Below are 23,396 nucleotides of genomic sequence, written 5' to 3'. Positions count from 1 at the left end.
AACCTGTACCACACAGAGAGAGAGAGAGAGAGAGAGAGAGAGAGAGAGAGAGGGAGGGGCAATAACAGGCTAATGAGTGGCAGGAGTGACAGATAACAGTCACTAGTTGCACTAGATGTTGTACCCTTGCGTTGATTAAACGCTAGCGTGTTACTGTCCTGTCCTTCCTCATGCTCGATGCACATGACTGTTGAGTGATTGCTCTTGTGGATCTATTAGAAGTGATTTCAGTAGGTTACACTGCAGAGCTAATGCTAAGCATTAGATTATAACGCTAGCTAGTTTCGTAGACCATCGTGCAAGAGCGATGTTTTGAAGCAACCTCGTCAACAACCTTGAGAAATGTCGGTTCTTGTTATTTTATCTAAGAAGGAAGTTCTCTATAAGATTTGTTGTGTTGTTGTACAGGAACGGCCTGGAAGCTGCACTGTCCTCTCCTATTGGCTGAAACACCGCCGTAATAAGGCTGCAAAGGAACCCTATTGGGTTTTATTTTCTGCAGGAAAAGCCAAACAACACGACGAAACAAACGTAACGTCTTTCTCCTCACCTTTTCACGTATATCCTCCTGCTCCCTCGGAGGACTCTTCAGAAATTTGCAAACTGCAATATATTCGTTTCTAATGAAGAACGACACATCTTCACAACTGTTTCTGTACAGCCATTTTGGAGCAGACCATTGATTACTCTCTGTGGGGAGGATTTGTGTTTAGCTCCCTAGTGACTAGTGAATAAACGCCGATGTCATATCATGTACAGACATTTCGAACGTGCAAAAGAGTACAGTTCAAAGTGTTTATAAGCCTGAAGACCGCTTTGGACAAGCTATGCTTTATTACCTCTTAAAGAATATGGTGGATGTTTTACCCCCCCTCTTTGAAAGATAGAACGGCTCACGAAACACCGGGTCAGTGATAGAAATATAGCCAATCAAAAAAGGCGAAAATGCAACTGTCCGATCAGATGCTTCGCGAAGTATCAAGTGAACCCGCCCCTTTACTGACGTAGTGTTAATATACATAACAGGGAAGAAAGTAACAGGTTCATGAACATCACATGCACGAAACAAAAGTAGCTTCAGACACAATTGTATTGTTTTCCTGTTTGTGGAATAAGTTTTTGTAATGTTCTCTATATTATTCTCTTTGATGAAGGATGTGTGTGATTTAGTTTACCTCATGCAGGGTGTTATAAGGATAAAATAGTTCCAAACAACAAATATTTATAAAGATTTACCTTCATTATAATGTTGATAAGATTAAATATAAAACTCTGAAGCTTTACTTATAGTATCACTTTGTTTACTACCGTCTTAGTTACACACTTTTCATCAGTTACACTGAATCCTAACATTGTTTTTAATTATGCATACATGTTTCTGTGTGTGTGTCTGTGTGTCTATGAGGACTTTCATTTTCACAGAATAGTTGTTTGTGTAGCTCCCTCCCTCCCTCCCCTCCTCTCTCTCTCTATCTCTCTCTCGCTCCCTCTCTCTCTCTCTCTCTCTCTCTCTCTCTCTCTCTCACTCCCTCCTCTCTCTCCTCGTCTCTCTCTCTCTCTCTCTCTCGCTCCCTCTCTCTCTCGCTCCCTCTCTCTCTCTCTCTCTCTCGCTCCCCCCTCTCTCTCCTCGTCTCTCTCTCTCTCTCTCTCTCGCTCCCTCTCTCTCTCGCTCCCTCTCTCTCTCTCTCTCTCTCGCTCCCCCCTCTCTCTCCTCGTCTCTCTCTCTCTCTCTTTCTCTCTCGCTCCCCCTCTCTCTTCTTGTCTTTCTCTCTCTCTCTTTCTCTCTCTCTCTCTCTCGCTCCCCCCCCCTCTCCTCGTCTTTCTCTCCCTCTCTCTCTCTCTCTCTCTCTGTCTCTCTCTCTCTCTCTCTCTCTCTCTCTCTCTCGCTCCCCCTCTCTCTCCTCGTCTTTCTCTCTCTCTCTCTCTCTCTCTCTCTCTCTCTCTCTCTCTCGCTCCCTCTCTCTCTCGCTCCCTCTCTCTCTCTCTCTCTCTCTCTCTCTCTCTCTCTCTCTCTCTCTCTCTCTCTCTCTCTCTCTCTCTCTTTCTCTCTCTCTCTCTCTCGCTCCCCCCCTCTCTCCTCGTCTTTCTCTCTCTCTCTCTCTCTTTTTCTGTCTCTCTTCCTCTCTCTCTCTCTCTCTCTCTCTCTCTCTCGCGCTCCCCCTCTCTCTCCTCGTCTTTCTCTCTCTCTCTCGCTCCCTCTCTCGCTCCCTCTCTCTCTCTCTCTCTCTCCTCGTCTTTCTCTCTCTCTCTCTCTCTCTCTCTCTCTCTCTCTCTCTCTCCTCATCTCTCTCTCTCTCTCTTTTTCTCTCCATCTCTCTTCCTCTCCCTCTCCCCCCTCTCTCTTTCTCTCTCCATCTCTCTCTCCCTCTCTCTCTCTCCATCTCTCTCTCTCTCCCTTTGGCAGTGGGCTAGAGAGCTGTCTGTTCAGCGAGAACAGCCATTTGGACATACTTGTCTGTGAAATCTGTCATCGTCAGCAGACACAGTCAGAGAAAGAGTGAGTCAGTGTGCAGCATTGTGTTCCACAGGTTCAGTAGCTGGACAAGTGTAGCTGAATTTCATCAACATTTTTATTTTTTTTAAGAAAGTACACCACGACCAAGATCTACAAGCACATTTCTCCAAATATGGTAGGACTTCTAATATCATAACAGTTATTATATATTGACTAGTCTCCATGTCAGTCCCTGATATCCCACAATACCACTAAAATCCGTCAATGTCAGTGACTACGTCAGAGTCAGATGTTTCACAACCTTCCTAGAGATTTAGAATAGTTTTAACTAGCAACCTTTAGACCTCTGGCCACAGGCAGTGTATTCCTTAACCTAAGAAAGAAAAAGTTAAATAATCTTGGGTAAAGAATCCTTTTGTAAATTCCTAAAAAAATTACATTGGCTGGGGAACATCTCTACAACACCCCTATGCTTTAATATATAAACTGAAAAACCCTTTATTCTTCTGCCATCTCTAATAGATAACCAGCTAGCTAGTTGCAAGTAAACTCCTTCAAGTCTATAACAGGTAGACAGTAAGCAAGTTAACTTAGCTAGCTCACTCGATTAGCACAGTGGCTATGTTTCTAGTAATAACATCATCTATTAATAAGTTCCATATCAGAAGAGGTCACAGATTTCTGAATCTTTATTTACAGTAATGACAAAGGTTAATTTCTGAAGGATTTTAGTGCTGATTTGTCACACACTAAACTCAGAATCAGACATTCAAGACGATTTAACCTTTTTTTTTACTTAAAGGTAATCAGTAATTCATCTTCGCTTTAAACTTGGTAGTAAATTGTTGTGCATGGCCGTATCTGTCTCAGTGTATAGCACTCCACGGCTCTAAACTGAATCTCAAACAGTTTGAAAAGCTTATTTGATAGACACAAGGTCTACCGAGAGTACAGACCTCTACAGTATGTCTACTTTCTGCTGTCCTCTTTCTCAGTGCTGTTAGTCCATTCCACCTCCTTTTTCTCACTCCCTCAAGAAGTGGCGCAGGGTTCATGACATACGGCACCTCTGTGGATGTGGTGAAAAGTGCAGTAAAAGTGATTTTATCCATTTAACATGTTTCCCTTCATTCCTCAAATCTTCCACCACACACCGTGAGTTATGGGGTGAGAGGTTGGACCTGTAGACAGTTATAGCTTTCATGCACTGCTGACCCTTTTATCCTCTCTGATGTGTGTGTGTGTGTTCAGCCGCATGTATTTCTTGCAGCCCTTATAGATTAACAATGGCCTCTCGCCCTTTATAGACTAGCTTGTAAATGTTATTTTTACCACCTCAATGTCCTGAGCTCCCATTTTACACAAATCTGTAAGACTGTGTACAGAATCAACACACTGTACATGTATATAGGAAATTAGTGTGTGAATGTGTGGTCATGTTGCCCTGCAATAGATGTCCCATCCACACCTATTCACAACTCCTGCCCAGTGCTCCCAGTGGATGAATAACAGTTTACTCTAGGGACTTCACAATTTTACTAGATTTCGAAATCAGGATGTGATTATAAAGTGATTGTATATTTCATGGAAGACCTCTTGCTGCATTTAAAACATAATCTGTAAAGAACAATCACTAGGTTAATGGTTTATGTTTATTTTGAATCAGAAAATGGAATTTCTGGATATTATTACCAGTTTTTTAATTCAAAAAGATATAACTATTCCCATGTGAAAGTCATATAATTACTGTGCATGCATGAGATCCTTTATATATATATATATATATATATATATATATAGTGTGTGTGTGTTTGTGTGTGTGTGTGTTTTCAGGCTTACATGGAAAACTGTTTGAGGGAAAAATGAATGTAATAAATCCTAATATATTGTTAACAAAAATCAACAGTGGAAGAAAATGGAAGTCAAAGAAAAAACATAAATTTTAAATCAATCTAACCACAAAGTAGATGCTTGAAAGATTGAACCATGGGAAGCAGAATTTAGAAGAAAACAGGGACCGTCTACCAGTACACTGTCTGGAAAAATGTTAAATGTGCATGAAAGTCTCTCTCTCTCTCTCTCTCTCTCTCTCTCTCTCTCTCTCTCACTCTCTCTCTCTTTCTCTCTCTCTACCACACCTATGATGTGGGAGTTTTTCTCCATCCAAAAACAGCTTTGATATATGGAATTATAGAACTGTATGCATGTGTGTGTGTGTATGTGTGTGTGATTCTTCCAGTTATTCACGCCAGTAATTGAGCAGTAGAAAATTTTCGAGCCTCCAACATACACAGAATAAATTTTAGCTGTGGTTGTGAGGTGATTTTTGACGGAACATTTGGAATAGATCTTTGCTGAACTGCTTGACAGACTTATTTCAACCATATTCTCTATACGGTCCAGCAAAACCCATATCGCTCTTTTCTTCCTGCACATACGGTATATGCAAACACAAACACACACACACACACACACACACACACGCAGGCATAAGTCACACACTGATATATGTTCTCTCTCTACTTTCTCATGTGATTATCTGACCAAAACAGGGGCTTAGATTCACTTAAAGAGGCGGTTTGCAATTTCAGGAGCCCTCTGAAGCCTGTTTAGATAACTGCAATTGAACATAATGACAAGCCTCTCATAGAACTGCATAACTGCCTTTTAAGGAAAAGGGGCGGAGCTATGAAGGCATAGCTTTATTATTATCATTGCTTTTTTATCTTTTCTATTTTTGAACTTATTTTATATAATTCTTATAGGCAAAGAAACAATTTTAGTCATTACACACTACACACCAGACCCAAAAATGTATCCAAGAGTGACAGTGTACACATTTTCATCCAGACAAATTCACATTATTGTGCGCATGACTTTTTCAAGTCATACATAACTTTCAGTGTAGATTATTAGATTTTGGCCATTACATTGACAGATACCAATATAGTGTCAGGACAAACATAAAGTGTGTTAGTAAGGTGCTGGGCCACCACAAACAAACAGAACAGCTTCAGCTGTCCTTAGTGTAGATTCTACACATCACTGGAGCTGTACCACTGGAATAAACATCATGCTTCCCTCAAAGATATTTCCTCAATTTGTGTTTTGATGATGGTGGTGGAGAGCACCGTCTAACACGTCAATCCAAAATCTTTCACAGGTGTTCGAATGAGTTGAGATCTGGCAGCCATTAGATATGATTTACATCCTCATCAGGACCCACTTAATGGAGGTGGAGTCACCCTGGTAGCGACCACTCCCATCGGCATTGAAATGCTTCATCATAGTTTAAAGGTGATGAGTCGGAATAATTTTGTATTCATTTGCAGTGACTCTTCCATCTTTGTCACCTATCTATCTGTGGATCTCCTTTACACATGCACTGCACCTTTTTCCCACAACCGATGAAGAAATTTATTTGAATTGCTCGAGTTACAGATGTTGAAGCACCGTGCAGCAGTTGGCCTGATGTGTGTCTACTTTGGGAGCAGCTGGACCCTGTTGGGCGTTGGAACCACGGCTCAGTTCAAGGACAATCTGCAGAACGGGAAGTGAGCTCATAACAAATTTGCTTTTGGAAGGGGCAGCAGCGTGCAACTGACATCATGATCTCGCCTTCAAAACATTCCATTGTTGGGCCTGTGAGGGCTGCAAGGCGCTGGAATAGTTTCAGCATTATGACATTCATAACTGGACTTTCTGCTGCTGGACGTTCACACTAAAACCCGGGCGCATAAGCAATGCTCTGTTTTTTCAAGGATTTTGTTTTTAAATGTTCACATATTGTTGGCTGTTATAGGTAATATGGTGCAACTGTGATTATATGTGATAAACAATGCCTTTTGTATCACTGCCAAAGGTTCTGCGGCCAAAACTTCATTCTGCTCTCATATGGAAATACATCTGAGCAATCACATTTACTCTACATGCAGACAACGCTAAATCAGAACACTCGAAACTCTTCTGTTCTTGATTTTACTCTTAACATGTTTTTCCCCCAAGTAGGTTACAGGTTGCATTGCGATGTTTCCATCACTTGTTCTTTATATAAACCTCATAGTTTCAAAACAAATGAAACTCTCATGTGATTTTTTTTTAATAAAATTATTTTTTTTGGCTAAACTGTTAGGGAAATTCTAAGGGAAATACACACTTACTGGCTGCTTTACTGGTGTTCTTGTATCTACACTCATTCTATCTTTCCGCTAATGTGACAGGAGAGAGGAGGTTTCACAGCAGAAAGTGATATCATTCGGGTGTTGGATGATCCTCAACACTGCAGTGACACTTTGCGTGTTTAACGTTCTTGCGATTGGTTAGTGCATCTTGTAGGTGTAAAGACAGACACGTTTTTTCGTGCAACTTTATCTTCTAGCACTTTAGTAGTGTTAGTTTCTGTTTCTGGCCCCAGTTGTGACTCTTGATATAATAAGAGTGGTGCTGTGGTCAGAAAGTGCTAGAAGATAAAGTTGCACAATAAAGTTGCTAAGGATGATGGACTGTTTGATAGACACGGTAGGAGAAAATCACAATGAATGATGAAAAAAATGTTAAAAGTATAAAGAAAAGTAAGTGAGAACGGGCTGAATTAAAAGCAGCTTCTAAACCTGAGAACACAAGAAGACTTAACAGACATATGAGCCTTCAAATGATTGTTTTTATGTATGAAATCATTAATATTTAACATTTTTTCATCATGCATTGTGATTTTCCCTGCTCCCGTGTCTTTGTTCATCAAACAGACCATCATCTGTAGCAATGGAGTCGACTCCTCTTAGTTTAGGAATTTCTTAATAAAGATTCCTTTTGAATAGGTTTTAAGGAGCCTTAGAAATCCTTAGTTTAGTGGCACTTGAACCCAGAGAACTCTTAATGCTAAGATAAAATTCTTTGTGAAGACGGCACCTGGTTCCTTGGTGTTTAGTTTGCACTGATGGAGATTGTTAAGGAGAGTTAACACAAAAATAGTGCACCTACGGTAGGTTTGAACTGATTCAAAGTGTGTGATATATATGATATCTCTTCGCCACACCTCTGGTCACTCCTCCTTCTATTCAGAATCGGAATCATTTTTTTGACATATACATTTATATGTGCCGAGAATATTTCTTTTCTTGCTGTTTGGTCGTAAGACATTCAATATGATTTACAACACACACGTCACAGCCAACACAACACACACAGCTATTATACCCTTCCCACACCATATTTATTATACAGTGCAATAGACAGAGGGAGGGGCATTTTAAATCATAACTAAAAATCACAGTTTAGAATAATGCTGTATACTCCTACAATCTCATAACAGGTAAAAACCTACTAACTATTTAGCCTACTGATGCATAGTACCCATAATGCAATTTGTAGTTAACAGAGAATAGGAAGTAGGGTGCATTATGGACACATGACACTTTATAATGTGACTAGTTCCTTAACTCCTAGTGAAGTTTTTATCTCACTTTTGTTTTATTGTTCTCATATTATTCATTAAAAATTCCTGCACCTGCATGATTCCTGAGTTCGTTGTGCCCTTAAAGTCTTCCAAGAAGCACCTTTAAATGAATTCTTCTCTTTTGCTCTGTAATTCTGTAATGGTTTTCCTTAGGCCCCATGTTGGGGAGATTCCCCTGGGCCATTTTAGCCACTCTGCTCTCTTACTCCCTTTTTTCCTCCTCTCATCCATCATGGCTGATTTCCTCTGTTCTGTTCTCTCTCTTTCTCTCATCAGCTCTAATGTTTAACTCTGTTTCTCTCCCACCTGTCTCTTTCTTTTTCTTTTCCCTCCCACATTTTATTCTCTGTGACTATTTCTACTTCTTTCCATGCAAATCCTATGCTCTCAGATTTTGAACTGATGTATTCGCTCCTTTGTGGAACTCTGTGTTCATGTTTAAAATTCTTTTATTGCTGTTATCTTCCTGTGCTTCTTCTTCTTTCTCTTTGCAGCCTGTGATTCTTCACTTCCCTCTCTTTCTCTTCCTCTCTCTTTCACAGTCAGTGCCTTACGTGTGCCTTGGCTTCACATTGGTTCGTTCTCCCTCTTCCTCATGTGCTCCCTTTCATTTGCAGCTCTCTTTTCATTTTCATCCCTTTATCCTTCCCCCCTTCCTTCCTTTCTTCCTCTCTCAGTCCGTTACTCTCCACCTCTCTCTCTCTCTCTCTCTCTCTCTCTCTTTCTACCCTTCCCCCATGCAGCTGGTGCCCTGGGCTCTTGGTCCAGATGGTGTGGAGGGGAGGCAGGGGTTTGTTCTCCTCAACGCCCCACAGCAGGTCCTCTGTCCTGGGTAGCTTTGCGCCGGCTTCCCTGCCTCGGCTGAAGACCCCCCTCCCACCACCACCACCACAACTACTGCCAGCATTAATCTCCTAAACGATCCCGCCAGAAGCAGGATCAATACTCATTTACAGAGACACAGCCTGATCCCTTAATGTAGAGCACGGAGGATGGCTTTCTGCCTTCACCCCCCCTCATCCTTTCCAAGCCCCTGTCTGCCTCCTCCCATGCATTAGAGACACACAGAAGGTAAAAAGGGAAAAAAAACGGTCATGTATAATGACAGAAATAAAAAAAGGAAGGACAAGGAGAAAATGACAGACAAAAATAGAGGTCTGGTGTTCCTGCCTTTTTACTTAATCGGGTGAAAAATATGACTTTGGTTGATGAAGTCACCAAGTTGCTTTAACCTGCTGCTTCCTGCGGGTGCACTGGAATCAGCATAGGGTCTCTTGAAAGGCAGTCGAGTTATATTTTGGTCTAGATTGGTGGTCCCATCAACACCACTTCAAAATAGAGGCTTCTAACATCCTGGCTAATGCTTTAATAACCAAATTTTTGGATGCTGCTTCATATTTGTGGTAGCATTATTTTTACTCTTTGTTTTCCAAGAAAATATGACTTCATGCTAAGACAGCTTGATCCAAGGAAAACGGGAAAAGACTGGACTTTCCATTGAATTATAACTCTGTTTTTTTCCATTCTGCACTGCTTTAGCATGAAAGCAAGAATGTGAGTGTGTGTGGCTCTCAAAACACCTCGTCATTGATCTCTGTTGAAGCCAGCTTCTCTGAAAACACCTTCTTTTGCAGCCATTGAGTCTGTTATTCACCTTTATGTTTCAGAATCTGTTAGTGTTCTGGTTCCAGGCCCAATCAGGTTCACTCAGTGATGTATACCTTGTATATACGTATACCATATGTTTCAGAGATGATCTCTACAAAGTAGTTTGTTTGTTTACAGAGTTTCTACGCCATAGGAAAGGGAAGGAAATGGGCCTGAGAGAGAGAGAGAGAAAGAGACCTGATTGGGCTTAGAGCCCGAGTGGCACCACAAAAATTCAAAAACACAGGTTAAAATACAGGATTTTGGATTTTTGTGGTATCACTATGGCTCCAAGCCCAATCAGGTTCATCCAATAAAGCTCTCTCTTTCTCTCTCTCTCTCTCTCTCTCTCTCTCTCTCTCCTTCTCTCTCTTCCTTTTCCAGATATTTACAGTTGGAGCTGATGCAGACTGGTGACGTGGCAGTCTTAAGGCACTACAGCATTATCAACATAGCTTCCTGTTTCCAAAGTTTCCCATGGATGTCACTGCCAGTCCTGTCTGGAATCAAATTGAAACTACAAGCTTCATTCTCCTTTGCCTTCATTGGAAATCTTCCATTATCATTTGCCAAAATAATGAACAGTTACATTTTACAAAGAGGAAGTGTTTTAAGGAATGTTAGGCTATAAAGGTCTTATAACATTTAAGTCAAGTGATTAAAAAATGATGATGATGATGATGATGATGATGATGATGATGATGATGATGATGATGAATGAGATCAAGTTGTTATAGCATTTAAGTCAACTGTTGAAAATAATGTTGATGATGATGATGATGATGATGATGATGATGATTTCAAATAAGGCTGTGTAATGGGATTTATGACTTTGATCATGAATCATCAAATCAGGTCAGTGTTGGTAAAGCAGTCTGGCTCCTCTGAGAGCAAGCAGAGCTACAACAGTCAACCACATAAATGCTCAATATCAAGACATTAGTATAAGAGAAAATCTGTATAACTCTTTCACGACAATGCTGTGGCAGTTCCATAGCTATAAATATATACAGAAAATGTATACTGTAACTCTGGCATTGCTGTAAAAGATCTTCCCTCAGAAAGCTACTTTTGCTACTATCATTCTAATACACTAGATATAACTGAGGTACAGAGTCACGTGTCAGTTCTAAAATAGTGTGCTATGGCAGCTTATATGCCAGCTCTGTTTGATTCTCGATTCTGATTGGTCAGAATGTGATTATTAATTATCTATAACAGCAGCTCTCACAGTAGTGCTGATAGATAAATATTAATGCACTAATTTGGTACAATACCAATTCTAGTTTATTCAAGGACTTGTGTAGTGAACTAAGACTGATCAAAATAAAAAAAAAGAAAATAAAATAAAAGAAAATAAAATAATATAATATAAAGAAAAGAAAAGAAAAGAACAATTTTTTTTATATCAAATATCTGTCTAAATTAACTTCCATGAAGGGCTTAAAGTCAACAAATATTACCAACAAGTAAAATATGTTAAAAAATACCAATAATAAATTTTTGGTTTGCTTTATGTTCAGTAAGAAAATTAACGAACAATGTGTCAGCCTAGTTTTCTGCTTGAATTAGACGTTTGTTACGCACATGATTTATTTTAGAAACTACAAAGTTTCCAAGGACCAAAAAAACCCCCAAAAAGGTATAAGATCTAGAGCAATTATCACCATTCAAACAAAGCAGTTCACACTGTTGCCAAGTACCACAGAGATTCTGCGGATGTTAATGCTCCTGTAATGTGTTGCTCTTTCAGGCCTCACCCTAGGAGTGGAGCACTTTGTCCTGCTGAATAATTCACTGTGTGCAGCCACAGTCAGGGGAAAGTACTGAAATGATGAAGGGACTAGCACCTTCACTGGTCCAGTCTGGCCTTCACGTTAGGTAAAGGAGTGCATGGGGAAAGAGCTACAGGAGATAGCAACAGAAAAGTAACAGCAGACTTGAGATTGAGACAGTCCTTAAAATGGAATTATTACATCATTTGACCTACATATTTGAAACATGAACATGATTTCAGGATATTTATCAGCGTTGTCACACCCTTAAGTCAATTTGCTGCTCCAAAATTTAGGGTGTATGTCTAATTAAATAGATTATTGACTGGCAGATTTGGATATTGTGTCAGATAAATATGTTTGTTACTTTATGTTATATAGATCCTTAATAGAAAAAAGCAATGTCTACTCAATCCTGTACCACACCCAGCTGAAGTCCTTCAGAAACCTGATAGTCATCAGCAGGTACAAGAATAGCCCAGCACTGCTCTCCCTAACACCAGCACTGCTACAACACACACGTTTGTGACCTGGAACAGAAAAAAGCTCTACACCACACTGTATTACATGTGAGCTTTTGCGTCACATGACTCCCATTAGTATGAATTCAGTTTTTCACATGTTGCCTTGATGTTTATCATATTCCCGAAAACACTCGTCATGTGATCAGGGGCTCGTAAATCTTATCTTATAAACTCTGCCTGTCAGGACATTAAACATCCAGTATATGCTACTGAACAATAACCATTTCTGGCATAGTTTATTACTCATTATCTATCTCTCTTTCTATCACTCTCTATCACGTATTTTGCTCTATCTTATGTCTGTAGCTCCCTCTCTCTCTTTGTCTCTGGTTGTGTGCAACAGCATAAATAGTCCCAGAGGAACAGCGAGCTCTTTCATTGGGTGAAGGATTGAATCATCACAGAAAGGGTCCCATGATCCTTGCTGTGCCTTGGGATACACATCACATTCCTTCTTCCTACAGACACACTCTCACACACAATCTGACCAACATTATGCGGACATTGCCTGGGACATGTAAACTCCAACATAGGTAATAATAAACACAAAGCGAAGTGTCCAATAAGACATAAAAACTAGAACTTTTCCTGTCAGTAATCAGGTGATTTCTGGTAAAAATGCAACATCAGGTGAAGTCAGACTTTTAAGCTATAATATGCTTTGCCATCAATGCAAGCCATCAATCAGCCCCTGACCTTGATATGTTTTTATGTAATAAAATTATCCCACTCTGCTCTATTACACAAAAAAGGAAAACTAGCATTCCAGTGGCAGGCATCCTATGCCCTTACAAAATAGGATTTGTACCTTTTTAAAATGTATGAAATCAAGTGAAATCATTTGATTTGTTTGATATTGTACATATCTAAAAAAAAAAAAAGAGTTATATCACTAGATATCATTATGTTCCCTAGATATCACTAGAGTGTCATCGATTTGAATAATTAATAATTTTCGAAGGAAGGAAACACACAGGAAAATCATCAGTGATGACAAACAGGTAACCACTTTCCCCACACCCCCAGCCACACAATCAAAACAAAAACAATACAAAAAACACAGGCCACGGTGCTTGCTGCATTGAGCCACCAGTATCCATCCGCTGTGGGCTGAATGTATTAAGCTAGGTTGGCCTAATAATAGATGTCCATGCATGTCTCTGGTCACTTGGGGCTCACTGGGTTATTCAGAGACCTCTTCTGTTTGAAGAATAGTTCAGGATGATGTGAGCTATGCTGAGGCGTGGCCACATGGATGGTACAGGGTGGCAGTTGTCACCCTTGAAATAAGCCTTTCCACCTCAGCTCATCTCTGAGATATCTATTACACCTTCGTAATCCATGCAGAGCTAACAGAGTCGATCTAGCCTCTGTTAGTTAAAAGTTGTGCCAGATTTTGTGTTTTTGTCAGAAACTGTAAAGCAATTACGAAACCAATACAGGGATGTAAATATGTAGTCTTTTGTTTTACACCAAGGAACAAATTAGATATTCCTTAGGGGTTCTTAAACTTTTGGGATGGCTTTAACTGTAGGAAAAATTCCATAGACAAATATATTAAGAGCCATAGACATTATACCTGAATGTTTCACCCACAGAACACATTTTATTAAAATTGCCATTAAGTCCAGCCTGACATTATTGAAAGCTTTTATAATTATTAAGACTTGGATTCAGTTTAAACCACCAATAAAGCAGATTTTAAAATGTAAGTATAAGGGGTTTGTATCACTGTAACTGCGAATATAAAGTCCCATGGCTATGCCGTATGCGCCATTACATTGAGAAACATGGTTGTGTATAAAGGTGGTGTTAAAGGAATAAACAAATTATAATCCTTGCCTATGTTGCCACATCGTGACTAGAAATCTGGACACACCACAACAACACATCTTATTTTTCATTCATTTCTCCTAAATAATCATTTCATCCTGGTCAGTGTCATGTTGGATCTGGAACCTATGGCAGGAACACTGGGGGCGAAGTGGTTATATGAGATGCCAGTCGATCACAGGGCACCAAGCACACACACACACACACACACAGATTTCTAGAAAATGGAAGAGGAAACCGGAGAACTCTGGGGAATCCCAGTGGACACGTTTAGATTATTTTATTAAAAGAAAAAAAAAGAAACTCAGCATTGTATGGCAATAGGACATCATGTGTATAGAGTTGAGCACAAAATAAATCATGGGTGGAAGCAGTTAAGGTGGATAAAGGGGCTTGTGTGAGTTTTCTAAGTTGCTGTGTGTGAGTAGGAGGCTCTGTCCGAAATATACTACCGTATTACCGTATACCACAGGTGGCAGGCTAGTGGCACAGCCTACTTTTTAGTACAGTATTGTGCGGTTTCCGGCTCAGCCAAATAGAGAGAGAGAGAGAGAGAGAGAGAGAGAGAGAGAGAGAGAAAGAGGTGTATGCAGCCAGAAGGTAATGTCGTAAAGCCGAGTGTCGTAAACCAGGTGCAGGAGGGGAGGTGGAGTGTTAGGGGAGGGAGGGGAGGTGGAGGGGAGGTGTGGGGGCCGAGAGGAGGTGACTCTCCGCCACGGCATTTACACACAGCGAAAGGATCATGGCGGATGGCCCCAGGTGTAAGCGCAGAAAGCAGGCGAACCCAAAGAGGACGAGTGGTGAGTAAAAGAAAGCTCTTGACTCGATCGGTGGCTGAAATTGTACGGCTGGACTTTTCCAATCAGCCAAAGTGAGCGGAAAGTAGCGGTGTGTGTGTGTGTGAGAGAGAGTGTGTGTGTGCGTGTACCGTTATATACCTGGCTCTCTCCGCCTAGCGGCACCGCGCACCGTGGACCGTTATACGCGCCCAGTCCCACGCGCTCACTTCTCCCTGTTTACTTTCCTCCTGACTTCTCTCAACATTTCGTATAAAATCTACACTTCTCCTGTTGATTCCGAGGATTTTTCCCTCCCCTCGATCAACCACTCTTTTCCTTGCGCGCGAGCTGAAACTTATTTTCTCGCAGAATGTACCTGTTTGTGTTCTACTCTCCGCTCCGTCCCTAAACAACCTGTTTGTTATTTACGAAGTGTTTTGAGCAAACAAACGTGCGTGTGTGTGTGTGTGTTTAGAAAGCTTTGAGTGTTCTCGTGAAGTTTTTGTTGCGTTTTCGCTTCGGTATAAACTTATCTCGGTACAATGGGCTGTTCCGCTGTTCCGCTATTGCCTGTGGTTGTACTGCGTGGTAGCAGGTAGCCAGTGTGCTAGCCCACTGTACACTACATACAGCCTCTCAGTATCAATAACCAAACAATAAACATCTCTACTAACAGAGTCGTCTTAAGGGCTGTATGCGAGTGCGGGATTTATTTATTTTTTATTTCTTCTTTAATTCGACATGTTGGTTAAAGGTGTGTGCTGTGAGTGAACCGTTCCTCAGATAACGGGAACACGCGTCGCTGTTCGGCTTGAAGAAAAAACGGAAAGTCCTCGAGAACACAATTTGCGTGGTGTACTAAAAACTTTTGCGGGAAGTTGTCTAAGCGCAGCAAGGGCGTGTCTAAGCCATACATCGATCATTAAGCATCTTTTGGGCACCGTTAAGCCGTGAGTGTGTGTGAGAGAGAGTATCAGGGACTGTTTGGAGGCACTTTTCTCTCTCTGGGTGGTAACTCGGAGGAGAAAAGGAAAGGAATCTGCGAGGCTGCACAACAACTGCAGCTCAGCCTATATAAGGAATGTGTGCCGTGTGTACATACTGACCAGTGATTCTGATCAATCTCACTCGGGCTGGCTGCAGGACAGGATCTCACAACTGGGACTGGACCACTTGATGACAATGAACTTTTGGGCTTTCGCACGCGCTCTAACATCACATGCGTTTTGCTTTGTTTTTTTCTGGGTTTTTTTTTTTTTTAATTATTATCATTTAACCAATAACAAGTTTGCGTGATTGTATTGCATTGTTCTGTATTCATAGGATTTCTATCCTGTGGTCTAGGTGTAGGAGTCATTTGTGCCAATGATTTATTTTTTGTTTATCGTTTCCGAAAAGCACGCACGAGTTGGTTACTTTTTTATTTTTATTTTTCTTCTTACGGAGAGTTTTGTGCTGCTGATGCAAATCTTAAAACCTCTCTCTACTACTTTAAGACTTTGTTTTCCACTTATAAAGATTATAGTCCTGCATGTGGTTCCTTTTCGCCTGCTTGTGTGCCACTTTACAGAAATAACGGTGTGTTTTGGTTCCGTTTCCGCCATGCGCTCCCTGGCGGTGCTTTTCAGCGCGCAGCTTTCTTCCAACTGGTCGGAGGCACAAAACATCGCTCAGGGTTTATCAATGGGAAAAAATAGAGCTATTCTGTTTTTTTCACGGCTGTGAATCTGATTTGTCTACGCTTAAACTCGCGGAAAACAGACGAAATCGTTTCCATCCGTTTTGAAAGGTGTTGGAAGGCGAGGCGTTGCACCAAATGTCAACTTGTGCAGGTAGAAAAACAGACGCTTTTGGTGTCTCGCATGCTGCCAGTGGTTTTCTACAGGCTATCGCTTTATTTGTGTGTCGTGCGTGTTCATCATCCCGGAAAGTGCCGAGAGTCATGTAGTGAAAGGTGGTGCTTGATTGTTTGTTTGTACACCTTTTATTGTTGTGTTCACGGCGATGAACAGCGATGCGCTTTAGCCTAGAGATGTACTGGGAGGTCATGTTCAGTCTAATGATGTGAGTCAGTCAGCATTGCCTTGTGTGTGTGTGTGTGTGTGTGTGTTAACCCGATGCTCTAATCAGAGCTCACCGCACTGCAGGTACCGCGGACACCTGAGTTGGATCATCATACAGTAATGTTCTGACTAATGCTGGATCATACAGTTGATTGGAAGCATTATTATGAAAAAATCTAACTAAAATAAAATGTGTCGGGAACATATATATATATATATATATATATATATATATATACATATATGTATATATGTATATATAGTTTATGCTTTCCACACTACACTCTAGTGTATGTTTGTTAACAAGTGCGTTCATGTTTAGTATTGTATATGTATGATGCAGTTTAATTAGTAACCCGTGATTGGCTCCGACCTCAACCAATAGGGTCAGAGATGTGACACTTCACCGGTGTGTTATTAGCATACGCCCCGCCCATTTCTCCTTCACATAATGCCTGAAAGCAGCGTGAAAGCAGCTTGTTATGGTGGTCAACACTGCATGTGCTTTTTATAGACATATCTACACTGAAATTTATTTTTGCCAGTTCACGGATTTAAATGTATATACATGAATCATTACCTTCTGTTAGGTCTATAAAAACAAAAACAACAACAACTTGGTTTTACCTAGTTTTCAGGAAAATGACACCATCAAGTGACTGCTGCTTCATGTGTATTACTCATGAGTGTGTTCCTGCTGGCTGAGTCTGTGCTGAGAATTAATTTCATGCTGGTGGAGGACATATTGCTTAGACACGACAAGACTAACCGTAGTCTAATAGTCATATCCTTATGGAAACTAATCATATTCACCACCATTCTCATAAGCACATCTGAGTGCAGATTTCACTCCCAAACTCTCCCAAGTGATGGCATGGCTGACTGAGCCTGAGGAGGCGTGCTGAAGTGTTTAGGGCTGTCAGCTGACAGCTGACCATCTGACTTCCATTTGAAAACAAATCCCCCTTTAACCAATCCCTGGACCCAATTAGTCACAGTTACGAAAGGATAATAAACTAGAATTCAATGTGTTTCGTGTATTATTTGACCAAGTTATCTTCTGAATGGATTGTTGGTCGTAATCAAAATGCAAGTTATAATTCCACAGATTATCACCATCACTGATGCGTGTCAGAGTGGGGAAAGTGTGTGAGTGTATATGTGTCTGTGTGTGTGTGTGTGGAGGGGGTGGGGGATTGTCTCAGTCCAGAATGAGCAGGAGGTAGCACTTAGGCATCAGGTGAAAAATCTTTGGTGTGACTGTTGCTTTGTGTCAGGGTAACCCTTTGTGCCTGTTCACCCTTATTTAGAGAGTAGGGGCTGTTAGGGCACAGGTGAAGAATTTTTCAGACGGGAGACACTTCATTAGAGCAAGCTGTGTTTTTTTTACACACCTTCACACCACCTGAACCATGACAGCTGTTTTAAACAGCTCCCAAACAAACAGCAAAACATTATAAATGATGGAAAATGGTCTCATGGTGGCCACAAAATATTAAAATACTTTTACAGTAGCTCTGAAGGAATATGTCCTTCTATATCTGATGCTTATTCTGTGGTACTCAAGTAGAAGTTTTCTACAGAATATAAAATAGTCACACAGTGTTAATAATAAAGAAAGAAAGAAAGAAAGGCACTATAATTCCCTATGCGTAACTGCAAACTTTTGGGAAAGTAGTGCCTTTGTTTGGTTTGTATATACTCCGTCCTACATGTCTTGAAAATGTCAGTATTTCTGACAGGACGGCCTTCCTGAGTCATGTGACCTGAAGGAAGGGAAAGCGTAACATGGAGGTGTTAACGGTCCACAGTGCGACAGGTGTTTGCTGTTCACGGGCCGGGCCTCTCTTCTCCACTCCTCACTGTTCCCCTCCACCTCCGTGCTCACAGGAATACCACAGGGCAATCTGAAACCTCCCAGTTTGGGAGCACAGGAATGTGGCTGACCGGTATTAGCATGGTTAAGAAAATAAACAGGGCAGCGCTCCATGGGGTGTGCTGCTCTTTGTAGTGGCTTGGCAAAATGGAGGTTATGTTTCAAAGAATCTTGATGTTTTTTTTTTGTATAATTTGAGATGTTCTAAAGCCCCAAATTTATACTTCTGTTTTTGCACATGGGCACAACCTATTCACACACCTACATACACACCACAATGCTAGCTGTAAAACAGATATTTTGTTTACTCTCAGTTCCCTGAGAGAGAGACAGAGAGGGGAGTAGGCCAACATGATAGGTGTGGTAGACTTTATTTTGCTAAAAAAAAAAAAGAAAAAAGGTTTTAATTACTTTCTCCACCTTAGAGCCATAAAGTTTTTTGAGCATAAAGTATAAAGAAAAAAGATCAGTTTGCTTTTAATGGTTTTTTTAGGCAGTAGATTTACAGTCACGCTAGAATTTCTTTTAGTTTGTGCCTCCTTTTAATTTGTGTGACAAAAAAGCCTGGTGATAGACAGTGTCCATTTTGGTGCAGTGAGAAATTTAGAAATGTTGTTTAGCATGCTTGCTAGTGATATAATGAGAGCATTGGAGAAGAGTACTGTAACTGAAATTTACTAAATTCGTTTAGAAAGAACCTGATCCTGTGCTACATTTACACAAAATAGAAAGCTATGAGAGTTCATTAGCTCTCTGTCTCGCTCGACAATCTGACAGAATCGGGTTACAAGCAAGCTAGCAAACTTGGCAAATTTACTAATTGAACCTCCTCGCTAAATGGATGCCATAGAACCTATTTATATATAGTATTATTTTATGTTACAGTGTTATATAAATAATCGTGTTTCCAGGCTTAGTGATTCCTTAACTTGGGCTCTTCATTCACCGCAATCAAAGCAGCTGTGCTATTGCTTAATTTTATTGTCACAAAAATTTAATTGATTTTAGTTTAGCAAAATTTATTTGCACCAATTTATTTTTAATTAACAAAAGGCAGTTTTTGACTAGGTCGTTAAACACAAGTTTTTGTCTGGCTGTGAATTAACGCATCATAAATATATCACTGTTTGTGTGTGGGTGTGTGTATGGTGTGAATTGTGCTGGGTGTCTTTTTGGGGCACATTGCTGTGACATGACACGATGCTAAACATTTTAAAAGCCATCTGTTAACATTTAAGAGATCTCCTCCCGGTGTGCAAAGTTTAAGAACCGTCATTTATCTGCTGTCTTCTAGGGACTTCCTTCTCAAGTCCATCTGAAATCGCTGAGTCAGGAGAAAAAATCCACCAGTGCCCCACCCCCTTCCCTCAGCCTATTTTATCCTCTTCTGTCATATTTTGTGTTGTGTTTGTCTTCTGATCCCTCTGTATTTACCTCTCTAACTCTTTGACACAGTAGCAGAGAGATGTTGAGTGACCTTTGCCATGGGCGCCCATGCATTGCCTCGAGTATGACTTCACTTTCTCCCCCTGTGCCATTGTGAGGCGTCCAGCGTAACAAATTGGCTGTGTGTCAAAGCTCTGAGCACACACACACACTGAATTGATCTCGGTTTGGGCCAAGCTCTGTTTCTTCCCTACATGCCCCATTCAGACCATCCCCTTTAGGGCAGCCCCCCCACACACACACATATGTGGAGGTCAGTTGGGGGAGGGACTGTAGGAGGTGAGGGGTCAGTTTTTTTGGAGGCCTGCTGAGGTGTCATTGAGGGGCTGTTGTAAACTGGCAGGCCAGCTCTTCTCTCTCATCTTATGTTTTGCATAACAACATGGATGCCCTCTCGAGAAAGGCCAGAGTGTGAGAATGTGCAAAAGAGTGCACAACACATTATTAAGAGTGTGTTGGACCATGTACAATTTTGTGTTTGGAGGTTTGTGTATTGCCACTTGTTTTAAAACTGTTTAACATTTTAGAGAAGGAAATTGGCACCTTTGTTTTGTTAATTAGACTTGCTGGAAAGGCCAGAAAGGGAAATGCGTGACAACAAAGCAACCTTTTCTGTATTGCTTAAGGCAAAAATAAAGGCTTTAAAGCAATACACATAATGCTGCAATAGACCTTTAGATACTCAGAGTCATACAAACTTAGTGTTAACGTGCCTTTAGAACCAGGTATATGCTTCTCAAAACAATAACCGTACTCTAGTTAAGTCTAATATCAGCCACTGCAGTGGTTCCTTCGTTACATATGTTAGGCCATCAGGAGTGTTTTTGGAAGTGAATAGCACTCCAAGCTTGTCTGTGATTTTGCAAATGGAGATTAATGATTAGCCCCGATTATGCTCTCATTGGTAGAGGTGCAAGAAACCCTGCAAGAAAAGAGCTTTATTTCTCTTTCTGTCTTCCCCACTCGCTCCTCTACAAAAGGGTCCAAGTCTCATGAACTCCTTTGTAGCTGTGCACGGTTGTGCTTTATTGGCTGGAGTGTGTGTGTGTGTGTGTGTGTCTGTGTGGGTGTTTGTGTGTGTGCGTGTGTGAGAATGCTTAAGTGAGCTATTGTGTATTAAGGCTTTAGATGGGAGGAGAGAAAGAGGTTTTGCTACCTATGCAGTGGACCACTATTGGCCATAGAGAGGGCTCCACGGCGGAAGAAAAGGCCCATTGAAAGAGTGCGGAGAGGGGAGGAACGCTCTTTCTCTCTCTGCCTGTGGGAAACTACGGCCCATGCCGGGACTCCCATTTGCATACGTCCCATTCTTCACAGCGAGGGAGGCTGGTATATGGAGGCATCCTGGTGTCTGTGTGTGTGTGTGTGCACATGTGTCTATCTATTATACATTTAAGCTCTTATTCACTTTCTGCCTTGTTGCATTTGAGTGAATCTTTGAATCGTTATCAGTCAATGAACCAGATTTATGTCCTTTTCCATCAACGCAGTGCTGGTGCCAGATTCGGTTCACAGAATCAGAAAATGTTTCTTCTGCGAATCGTTAAGAAATCTGAGTTTCTGTTGTTTTAAGGGCTGAAGCTTACATAATCATATGTGGGTGTTTCCAAATCCAAGGTGTAAAAATAACAAAGTGAAGGCTTTCACAAGTTGTACTGTGGCTTTCACATGTGTTACCATCAACTAATGATCATCATCAACATAGCCACAGTGGTCTTGAATAAGATAACATGAATTTTTTAATTGTTTGAAGCTCTTTATTCCGTATGTGTAGCTGCTTGGAAAATTTGTAACATTAAGCATCAATATAGTTTCCTGTTTGTTGTAGCTTGCCAGTAAATTAAACGATTCCTTCATGAACGCCTGGCTTCTTATTGGCAGTGTATTATGTTTCATTTTATTATCAGCTCTAATCTTTAATGTTTTGTACTATTCACATTGCGGTGAAGTGACATGCTTCCACTGTCATTTGGGAGAATATACCAGAAACAAGCACACACTGTATAGCTGCTGAAGTACATGTAGGATAGGGCTGTGTTCCTCTGAAACACCTCATGTACCGTTTTTGTTTCTAACTTAGTTAAGTCACAAAAAAATATTTCCAACCTGATTAAATGAATCAAACGCAAGCTATTTTCCACTTGTTTTGGTGGACCTTTTATGAGGCCTTTAAAAGTGAATTTCACTTATTATTTTGTTGGACTCATGTGTCTGTTGCTACCACACTGCAGTGTCTCTTCCATTTTGCACTGCAATGACTCTGGCACAGCGCGACTGTGATTGGTTTTGACTCGTGACAAGACTCATACCACATAAAACAATCCGATTGGTCGCCTCCAGCGATCGTTGCTTCTCAATTGTGAAAAGCTGTGAAATTCCCCCTGTCCTTGTCTGCAGAGGACAGGTTAGTGTATAGGGAGAGGATCCTCGCTGCAACCTGAATAAAGGGGTGGGGCTACACCTGGGAGGCGGAGTAACACTTCACCATCAGTGTAGAATAGGTTGAAACACATCCATTTTGGCATATATATATCTATATATATCTATATATAGATAGATAGATAGATATATAGATATATAGATAGATAGATAGATAGATAGATAGATAGATAGGTGAATAGATATAGGTAGATAGATATAGATAGATATAGACAATAGCAGCTGTTTGTTCACAAGTGTCCCTGTGTGTATACACCAGCAGTAGAGATGTGGTTATGGATTAGATGTAGTCACTACTATTACACTACATTATCGTCATCCCTATTTTTTGTGTGTGTGTGTTAGAGAGAGAGTGGAAGAGAGTGTGTATGTGATGACGCTGTTAGACTCGCACTTCATTTAGCTGTCAGTGTGAGTCACATAGACAGGTGTGAGAGGTACATTACCTCATCTCATACAATCCACCATCCTTCTGGACCTGCGTGTGTGTGTATGCACAAGCAGCCAAGGTCGAAGGGTCACTGCCACACCACACAGGAAATTAAGACTTCACTCCCCTCCCTCTTTTCTCCCTCCCTCTCTTAGGGATGATATTAAGTTTGCGTGCGTACACCTGTCTAAACGACTCTTCAGCTGACAGCTTAAGTGGTATGCTCTGAGGGAAAGGGTGTATGTGTGTGTGTGTTTGCGCATACACCTGTTGTTGGCTTTTTTATTTTAGTACACCTGAGAGAATCGGTAATTGTCCTTTGTGAGGGGTAATTTAGTGAATGTCTGCTTCGCTGATACACTCACTGTTTTTAATAATGTTCCTAGAGCCCGAGCTTCAGCACACTGCCTTTCCCCTTAGGACTTACCTTCACAACACGTGGACCGCTGATCCACTCTCACTTAACACCAAGTCCTGTCCATTTTGGCTTCATCCCTGCTGTTATTTTTAGTCATACAACACTAGTCCTGTCTATTTCAATAACCTGAAGCAGCCATTTTAAATCACAATTCTAATCAGGACAGAATTAAAAGAAAAAAAGTCTAAAATTCAACCGTCTCCATGGTCATTTTCACATTAGCAGTGATCATCAGATTAAAGGCAAAGTAAAGTCC

At 40.9% G+C, this 23,396-nt stretch overlaps 2 protein-coding genes and 1 long non-coding RNA gene across 8 annotated transcripts in view; 2 read left to right on the top strand and 1 right to left on the bottom strand.

The window, feature by feature from the left end:
• Positions 1 to 709, bottom strand: part of znf438 (zinc finger protein 438) — a 52,183-nt gene extending 51,474 nt beyond the window's left edge. For 2 of the 5 annotated variants that reach the window (XM_058406869.1, XM_058406867.1), the window contains exon 1: positions 551 to 709. The gene's annotated coding sequence lies outside the window, so the exon portion shown is untranslated. The remainder of the gene's footprint in view (positions 1 to 550) is intronic. The other 3 variants (XM_058406870.1, XM_058406868.1, XM_058406871.1) reach the window with 2 other exon arrangements.
• Positions 710 to 2,320: 1,611 nt separating this feature from the next.
• LOC131363344 (uncharacterized) lies at positions 2,321 to 6,620 on the top strand. Its single transcript, XR_009206305.1, has 3 exons — positions 2,321 to 2,630; positions 5,619 to 5,752; positions 5,897 to 6,620. It is a non-coding gene; the product is annotated as an uncharacterized LOC131363344 (long non-coding RNA).
• Positions 6,621 to 14,354: 7,734 nt separating this feature from the next.
• zeb1b (zinc finger E-box binding homeobox 1b) overlaps positions 14,355 to 23,396 on the top strand; it is a 59,949-nt gene continuing 50,907 nt past the window's right edge. The window contains exon 1 of one of the 2 annotated variants that reach the window (XM_058407171.1): positions 14,355 to 14,489. In XM_058407171.1, coding sequence (XP_058263154.1) covers positions 14,432 to 14,489 — 58 coding nt within the window. In that variant the 5' untranslated portion in view covers positions 14,355 to 14,431. Of the gene's footprint in view, positions 14,490 to 15,412; positions 16,301 to 23,396 lie in introns of those variants that run through there. The other variant, XM_058407173.1, reaches the window with a different exon arrangement.

The sequence above is a fragment of the Hemibagrus wyckioides genome, linkage group LG13 (assembly GCF_019097595.1).
Source record: "Hemibagrus wyckioides isolate EC202008001 linkage group LG13, SWU_Hwy_1.0, whole genome shotgun sequence".
Taxonomy (NCBI): domain Eukaryota; kingdom Metazoa; phylum Chordata; class Actinopteri; order Siluriformes; family Bagridae; genus Hemibagrus; species Hemibagrus wyckioides.
Note: the sequence above shows the minus strand (reverse complement) of the source record. Positions and strands in the feature narration are given on the sequence as shown.